The 9,190-nt window shown below is 37.6% G+C and overlaps 1 protein-coding gene across 1 annotated transcript in view; it reads right to left on the bottom strand.

Annotated features, from left to right (window-relative positions):
* The window catches only part of PPIL4 (peptidylprolyl isomerase like 4), a 39,945-nt gene that overhangs the window by 3,955 nt on the left and 26,800 nt on the right, over window positions 1-9,190 (bottom strand). Inside the window, exon 12 of the mRNA XM_003790257.1 lies at window positions 4,941-5,088. Coding sequence (XP_003790305.1) covers window positions 4,941-5,088 — 148 coding nt within the window. The remainder of the gene's footprint in view (window positions 1-4,940; window positions 5,089-9,190) is intronic.

The following is a 9,190-nucleotide window of genomic DNA, read 5'->3' as shown; positions in this document are numbered from 1 at the left end:
CCCAGGAGTTGGAGGTTGCTGTGAGCTGTAATGCCATGGCACTCTGCCCAGGGGGACAGCTTGAGGCCCTGTCTCAAAAAAAAAAAAAAAAAAAAAGATATATTTTCAAACAAGTTCATATTTAAAATGATTTAAAAACTAAAAGAGAGGGGTGGCGCCTATGGCTCAAAGGAGTAGGGAGCCAGCCCCATATGCTGGAGGTGGTGGGTTCAAACCCAGCCCTGGCCAAAAACTGCAAAAAAAAAAACTAAAAGAGAAATAAAAGGCTGTATAATACTTAATTCTTTGAAAAAATTGAGGAAGATGAAAACCTGAATTGAATTGAAACTTTAAAACCATTCCTACTTGGGAGTATTTTTCAAAGCTGTAATAAGCTTTGAAACCAGACAGATCTGGGTCCAAACTGTCTTTGCCATTTAGGAGATGTGTCAAACAAGAAGTACTCTTATGGTCAGATGTATGGGAGGTTTCTGGAGATAATTATTTAATTGATCAGTAATCTAACACACAAAATCAAAAAGGGAGAGTGGATAGTACAGAATAATAAAAGACACCCAAGACCTGACTGAATTAAGTAAATGTTAAAGTTCTAGCTTCCCACTGAACATTTAATAAGGCCTAAGGACCTGTGAAATCACGACCATCTTATTTAAAGTGAGGGAAATGAATCAGGTGCATTCTAAGTCTTTGTCAGTATGGACTTTCAAAAATTCAATTACTGTATATATTAAAAACGTGAGACAAGATGATTGAATTACCATGTGGCCAAAAAGGGAAGAAAAAAACCAAAATCACAAAATGGCCACCTTAAAGCAATCACCTTAACCTAGTAAATGACTTGATGTAAAGTAGTCAGAAAGTCTAACAGAACTAAACCTATCCTTGCTCAGGCCTCCAGGACTACATCATTAAAATAGCATTAAAAGTCATTAAAATGACAGTAAAAACAGAGTCCCAAATTACAAGAATGAAAACACTATGAAAACCCCAGTAGAGGACTGATAACCAGTATGAGCACTTCTCAGCCAGGCAACCCCCAGCTGAATACTCATTTCCTGTAACCCCAGTAAAACCCAAACCTCAACAACACAAAAACCATCTTAGGAATTAAAACACAAAGTGGAAAAATTAAATAGAAAAGTTTTCGAATTGAATAGTATGGCTGTCACTCAAAAAACAAAGAATCTGAAGAAGTTAAAACATTCTTAAGAAACCAGACTCACAAAGCCAAATAACGTGGAAAACTTGAGCCACACCTGAAAATTAACCTAGTAAAGAAAGTTCTCTTCGATAACTCTTTTTAAGACTGAAATGAAAAATAATCAGAATATTAAAAAATTAGGGATTGATGCTGAGTTTTATTAGAAAGAAATGCAGCTATATAATACTACATATAGTATATAATGTGTATTTGTGCAATTTTTTAAATAAAGAATAAACCATAAAGTACACAATATAGTTATCTACAGAGGTCAAAAGGAAAGGAGAGGGGGACAGGTACAGAAGTTAGGTTCTCTGAATGTACCACTTTATAGATTTCACTTTGGAAACACAGTTTTTAAAACTACAGAACAAAAAGTTTTAAAGTAAACACTGAAAAGAAAACAAAACAGGCTCAGCACCTGTAGCTCAGCGGCTAGGGCGCCAGCCACCTATACGGGAGGTGGAGGGTTTAAATCCAGCCCAGGCCTGCCAAAACAATAATGACAATTACAACAACAAAACAGCCAGGCATTGTGGCGGGCACCCGTAGTTCCAGCTACTTGGGAGGCTGAGGCAAGAGAATCACTTAAGCCCAAGATTTTGAGGTTGCTGGGAGCTATGATGCCATGGCACTCTACCTAGGGTGACAGCTTGAGACTCTGTCTCAAAAAAAAAAAAAAAAAAACAGAAAACAAAACAATTTAACTGAACCCAGTTAATGGTATAGCCCCCAGAGATAAACTATTTCAAGTAACACTAAAATATAATAATTTGACTACAATAGTTTAAAAGTTGTAATAATAATAGTGTATAAAAGTGTCCACGTATATGTTTCTTTCACTTAATCTTAACAATATGCCTATGAAGTATTATCTCAGTTTCATGGGGAGGGTAAGCATGGCTCTGAAATTTAAATAACTTGTCACAGTTGTCTCCCTCCATGTCTAGCAGTGCAGAAACATAAACCTGGGACTACACACCAAGTCCTTTACTTTGCCTAGTTCTTCATTTCTGTCTCTGCTGACATGCTCCCCAACTTGAGTCCCCTCCCTTCTCACCTCAGCCTCCTGAAATCCTTCTCATCCACCAGCTCCTAGCTCAAATGTCTCTGTGTGGCAAAATAAAAGCAAGGGGCTGTGATGTGATTTGTTTTGTATTCCATTGAGAGCCAAAACACAGGTTGAAAACGATTTCTTCTTTTAACAACCAATTTTCTTTGGGCATTTAAAATTATTGTTTTTGAGCCATAGATTTATAGAACATAATAGAGAACCAAGAGATGAACCCAGCTACTTATCGCCATTTGATCTTCGACAAGTCTATCAAAAATAAAAATATTCAAGGGGAAAGATTCCCTATTTAACAAATGGTGCTGGGTGAACTGGCTGGTGACCTGTAGAAGATTTTTTTTTTTTGAGACGGAGCCTCAAGCTGTCCCCCTGGGTAGAATGCCATGGCATCACGCTCACAGCAACCTCCAACTCCTGGGCTCAAGCGAGTCTCCTGCCTCAGCCTCCCAAGTAGCTGGGACTATAGGCGCCTGCCACAACGCCTGGCCATTTTTTGGTTGCAGCCATCATTGTTGTTTGGCGGGCCTGGGCTGGGGATTCGAACCCGCCACCTTAGGTGTATATGGCTGGCGCCTTAGCGGCTTGAGCCACAGGCGCCGAGCCAGAAGATTGAAACTGGACCCCAACCTTTCACCATTAACAAAAATTGCTTATCACTGGATAAAAGATTTAAACTTAAGACATAAAACTACAAAAATGCTAGAAGAAAGTGTAGGGAAAACACTTGAAGAAATTGGCCTGAAAGAATACTTTATGAGGAGGACCCCCTGGGCAATTGAAGCAACACCAAAAATACATTACTGGGATCAGATCAAACTAAAAAGCTTTTGCAGTCAAGAGCAAAGTAAAGCAAACAGACAACCTTCAAAATGGGGGAAGATTTTTGCAGGTTATGCTTCTGACAGAGGCCTGATAACTAGAATCTACAGAGAACTCAAACTAATCAATAAGAAAGGAATAACCCCATTTCCATGTGGGAAAGAGACTTGAACAGAAACTTCTCTGATGAAGACAGGCACATGGCCTACAAACACATGAAAAAATGTTCATCATCTCTAATAATCAGAGAAAAGCAAATCAAAACCACTTTGAGATATCATCTAACTCCAGTAAGATTAGCCCACAGTGGGTGGCACCTGTGGCTCAGTGAGTAGGGTGCCGGTCCCATAAATGGAGGGTGGCGGGTTCAAACCCAGCCCCGGCCAAACTGCAACAAAAAATAGCTGGGCTTTGTGGCAGGCGCCTGTGGTCCCAGCTGCTCAGGAGGCTGAGGCAGGAGAATCACCTAAGCCCAAGATCTGGAGGTTGCTGTGAGCTATGATGCTATGGCACTCTACCGAGGGCAACAAGATGAAACCCTCTCTAAAAAAAAACCCAAAAATCAAAAAACAAAAAAGAAAAGAAAAGATTAGCCCACATCACAAAATTCCAAAACTACAGATGTTGGCGTGGATGCAGAGAGAAGGGAACACTTCTGGTGGGAATGCAAGCTAATATGACCTTTTTGGAAAGAAGTTAGGAGAACACTCAAGGAACTTAAAAGTAGACCTACAATTCGATCCTGCAATTCCTTTACTAGGTAAATACTCAGATAATCAAAAATCATTTTACAACAAAGACATTTGCACCAGAATGTTTACTGCAGCCCAATTCATAATTGCCAAGACATGGAAACAGCCCAAGTGCCCATCAACCCATGAATGGATTAACAAATTGTGGTATATGCATGCCATGGAATACTATGCACCCATAAAAAGATGGAGACTTCACATCTTTTATGTTTACTGGATGGAGCTGGCACATATTCTTCTTAGTAAAGTATCTCAAGAATGGAAAAAAAAGTATCCAACATACTCAATACTACTAATGAAATCAATATATCACCTACACACTCATACAAATGGCAAAAAATAACTACAGTCCAGAAAGTAGAAGGGAAGAGGAGAGAGAGGGTAGGGGAGGGGGGATGTGGGAAGAAGGAGGGTATTTGGGGTGAACTCACCTAATGTGCATGATGCAATAGTATATTTCAAAACTACTAAGAAATGAGTATAATTGTGATAGATGTGTTACTTAGTTCAACGTAAGCATTCCACATTGTATATGTACCCTGAACCCCATAAATGCATCAATGTACAAAGTTATGATTTAATGAAAAAAATAAATAAAATTATTGTTTTTTAAAATGTGCTGTTCAAGAGCTCTTAGGATAATCAATTAATCATTGCTGGTGTTTTTATTTCTCATAGATAATATGGAAGCGCATAAATCTTTTTAGAGGCCATAAAACCTCAAAAGCAGTAAATGCTATACCTAACACTTAGTGATGAATTACACAGCTACATGAGAAGAGCTTTTCAGCATAACCATACTTGTTTTTGATGGGAGCAAGTACCCACAGGTATGGAAATCACTCCTGCTTCCCAATGTAGAAGTATATGATACATTAAGTTACTTCAAAAACATTCTTTTATAATTTGTGATATACATATTTAAAAATTAAAGTCTAATACCTCAGTGCAAGCAAATACTCTACATTTTAGAGTTATGAAGATACACACCTCTATTCAAACTATCTATTATCTCTTATATTACACCATTAAGATGGAATTCACAAAGGGATAAAATATTTATTTCTCCACATCTAAGTCTACCTGTGAGAAGTACCTGATTAGTATTTTTGATTGGCATATAGTCTTCATCTTCTTTTTCTTCAGAGCAGTGACGGGTTTTCTTCTTGTGTTTTTTACTTGTGTGTGAGTGACTTGATTTTGACTCTTCTGCCTGCTCATCTAGTATAAGATCATATTTTGCACTGCAGTAGTTAGTTAAGGACAAATAACTTTATATAAGACATAACACTGGTAAGACATCAAAACAGAAGAATCTGGTAAACAAAGGAAGTTATAAAAAGAGGATAATGGTTAGTTTTTAAAGCAAAAAGCATCTTGAAAGCATAGAATACATTTAGAAAAAAAACTTAGAAAATGAGACACAACTTTTAACTAGGAAAAAATTAAGATACCATAAACCCCAAAGCCAGAGAAGCTATGTAAGATAATAGGTACATTTGTGAGTCTTCTTTTAGTTCAATCCTATAGTTATCATGTTTACATTTTAATAAGAATTAAAAAAATTAAACTAAGTTAAATGAAAAAAGAAAAACATTTGTAAGATTATTTGTAATACCATAAAGTGGTAATAACAAAATGTCTAGCAATAAAAAAATACTTAAATGCATGATAGTACTTCAACACGTATGATATTATAATGATAGTTATTAACAACAAATGCTATGAGAACTGGAAATGTATTTATGAAAATTAAAAGCAAAAAAAGTGTGAAGCAAAAATTGTACATACCTTATAGCAATTATAACTTTACAAAAGATAAAGTCTTAAAGGAACAAGGAGACGGTTTGGTGCCTCTCAAGCAGCTAAGGCACCAGCCACATATACCAGAGCTGGCAGGTTTGAATCCAGCCCAGGCCTGCCAAACGACAACTACAACCAAAAAATAGCCAGGCCTTGTGGTGGGTGCCTGTAGTCCCAGCTACTTAGGAGGCTGAGGCAAGAGAATCGCTTAAACCCAGGAGTTGGAGGTTGCTGTAAGCTGTGATGCCACAGCTCTCTACCCAGGGCGATTGCTTGAGGCTCTGTCTCAAAAAAAAAAAAAAGCAAGAAGGAGAAATAAAAAGTATCATTTGTTGGCTTAGCACCTGTAGCTCAGCATCTAGGGTGCTGGCCACATACATCATGGGTGGTGGGTTCAAATCCGGCCTGGGCCTGCCAAACAAGAATGACAACTGCAACAACAAAAAATAGCCAGGCGTTGTGGTAGGCACCTGTAGTCCCAGCTACTTGGGAGACTGAGGCAAAAGAATCACTTAAGCCCAAGAATTTGAGGTTGCTCCGAGCTGTGACACCACAGCACTCTACCAAGAGTGACATACTGAGACTCTGTCTCAAAAAAAAAAAAAAGTATTATTTGTCTAAGTGACTGAACCATTCTAAAATTTCACATAAACTATTGCACGTTAGCAGCACTTCCAGCTACTTGACACTGTGGATGAGGAACTTCTGGAAACCAGTAGGCAGCATACACTTTGTTTTCTTGCTGCTCCCATAACCAAAGCTGGGCATTAAGATCTGGCCCTTGAATCTTCTCTAAACTCTGCTGTCAAGCCTCTAGGTTTCCACCAGTTATGCTTAATTTTGACATATCCGTCTGACTGGTGCCAGATAAAGTTCTTGGTCCTCTTTTTGACCATCTTGGGCTTCACAAGGGGTCTGAGGGTGGCTATGATGCTGAGCAGGAGATGGCTGCCACCTCCGTAGGCAGCGCTGACAAAGGAAGAGCTAGAGCAGTGTTTCCAAACTGATGATCATAATTTAGCAATGGAACACAAATCCATTTAGTGGTTCACAACCATAATTTTTTAAAATACAGAATAGAATACATGATGCCTAATAAAAATATTACTTTATAAAAGTTTTGTTTCAATTGTGTGTGTATATATTAATGATTATACTGTGACTATTGCATTAAAATATAAACTATTTCTTAAATTTAGGATCCCAGTTAAAGAAATCAATATCCCACCTCGGCCCTCTTGTCTCCCATACTCAAGTCACAGCTCTACGGTCACTTTTTCTAGTGTTACTTGAGGATATTCCCTAACTCCATGTCCCCCTATTGGAACTCCCACCTCCCACAAATGTACTTCTTTGTAATACTCTAAACATTCTAAATAAATGGTAATTATTTGATGCCTGTTCTTCCCCGCTACTCCAACAACAAAATGTGTAAGGACTGAGTAAACTGGATACGTAACAGATGCTAACTAAGAATTTAATGTGCACGGAAACCCTGGCTTCAGCATCATACAGCATATTTCTGTAACAAAAACATTTGTATCCCCTTAATATCTTCAGATAAACAGGAAAAAGAATATGTTGATCACACGTTATGCCACCCAGACATTTTTTACATCTCCTTCTTCCTTATCCATTCTCTTCTACTTACCATGAAAATCAATACTTTTAGATGTCAAATCCCTCCAAAATCCTTTAAGTAAAATATGAATTTGTAATCTCACTGACCACTTTGCTCCAATTTCATCTCCAAGGTCTAATTAGGCAATGTGAAGGAAACTTCCTTCTCCTACTTTTACTTCTGATCCTTCTTATGAATTATCAATGTTTACAGTAATTTAGTTGGCTTAAAACAACTTACGTGCACATTCAACTATCCTTGCCATAAGTAACAAAGTAACCTATAGTATGAATAAGAAAGAATCTTACATATTATAAAGGACTATTCTGTCTATCCCTCTATTATTCTACCTATATAAATACCTCAGTGAAATGAAATTTATCAGTTGCCAAGAACATAAAGACTACCCTACTGGGTCAGATTCATGAATGTATTCTTTCTTATTCCATATTCTTTTAATTACTTGAGAATGATTAACAGTGGTTTGTACCAAGATATATCTGTCTTCTACATCAACTTCAAAAAACCAGGCACTATACTGTTCAATATGGGCATATGTACTTGATTAATTAAAGCTCAACAAAATTTAAAATTCAGTTTCTCAGTCTATCTTGCAAGCTTCACAGCCCCTGCACAGTGGACATGTGGAGGATTTCTACCACATTTTCATGCTTGCATTCATTCTTTTCAGCCTTAACTACCTCCAAAGGGAAAAAGATGCTTCCCTCAACTTTTTCCTCTACAATTTGCTTTTTATTTTGTTTAGATAGGGTCTTGCGATGTAGCCCAGGCTAGAGCACAATAGGACTAACATAGTTCAATGCAACCTCCTTCTCCCAGAGTTGAGTGAACCTCCTGCTTCAGCCTCCTGGGTAGCTGGGACAACACGTGTATGCCACCAAGCCCAGCTAATTGTTTAGTGTTTTTGGTAAAGACAGAGTCTCCCTATGTTGCCCAGGCTGGTCTCAAACTTCTGGCCTCAAGCAATCCTTCTGCCTCAGCCTCCCACAGTGCTGGGATTACAGGCATGAGACACTATGTCCTGCCTATACTTCCATTTGTCCTACACATTCCCTTCTTCCAGATGCAGTTATCAGCGGTTAGCCTAAATTTAATTTAAAAGATTTGGTAAGAAAATCTCAAGTATATTCCATTCATACCTTTTGTGATTGTGAGCTTTCAATCATGTTCTCCAAAGTTGGTATTTTTGGACCAAATCTCAACTATTGTTTGGTTTGTGTGAATGTGAAAGTCTTTCCTTATGCTGATTTTGTCAGACTTTATCCAGCTCTACGACTAACACTTCACAATGCTTACTGCATTGCAGATAGTCAAAACATCTCAAAACATGAATATACAACAGGTCAACCTGAGAGTCATCTTTCTTTGATGAATACTTGGAAAAGTCCACAGGTATGGAAGGAAAAAACCCTGAGATACCATCAGAAACTAGGAAACAAAGACTCCACTCACCAGAAACAATCACAGAAGAAATCACCTTTGCAATGTGCGGAGTGACAGATTTATAAGGGGAAAAAAATCAGTGAACAAATTAAAATGACATAATAGAATCAGTATATTTCATTGCTTTTTACTTGTCTTAACCTGAATTAAGTGGTCAAGTCAACTCACTTCTTTTTAAAACTTTAAAAGTCAACTCTTGCACTCAGTAGGAGACCAATTACTTGTTTCTGAAAAAATGTACTGAGCAGAAAGAAGTAATCTAACAACAGAGATACCACAGGACTTTGTTATCTCTAGGTAAGTCAAACACAAAACAGTAAGCACAAAGGATTTAGCTTAGCATTAATAACAATTCCTACTCTAAGATCTGCTGAGAATGTATGTTTAAGGTACAAAAAAGTACACTTTAAAAGAGATAATGACAAACTGTTGAAAAGCAGTAATGATTTTTTTTTTTT

Source organism: Otolemur garnettii, unplaced genomic scaffold, assembly GCF_000181295.1.
Source record: "Otolemur garnettii isolate 467f Iridium unplaced genomic scaffold, OtoGar3 scaffold00042, whole genome shotgun sequence".
Classification (NCBI taxonomy): domain Eukaryota; kingdom Metazoa; phylum Chordata; class Mammalia; order Primates; family Galagidae; genus Otolemur; species Otolemur garnettii.
Note: the sequence above shows the minus strand (reverse complement) of the source record. Positions and strands in the feature narration are given on the sequence as shown.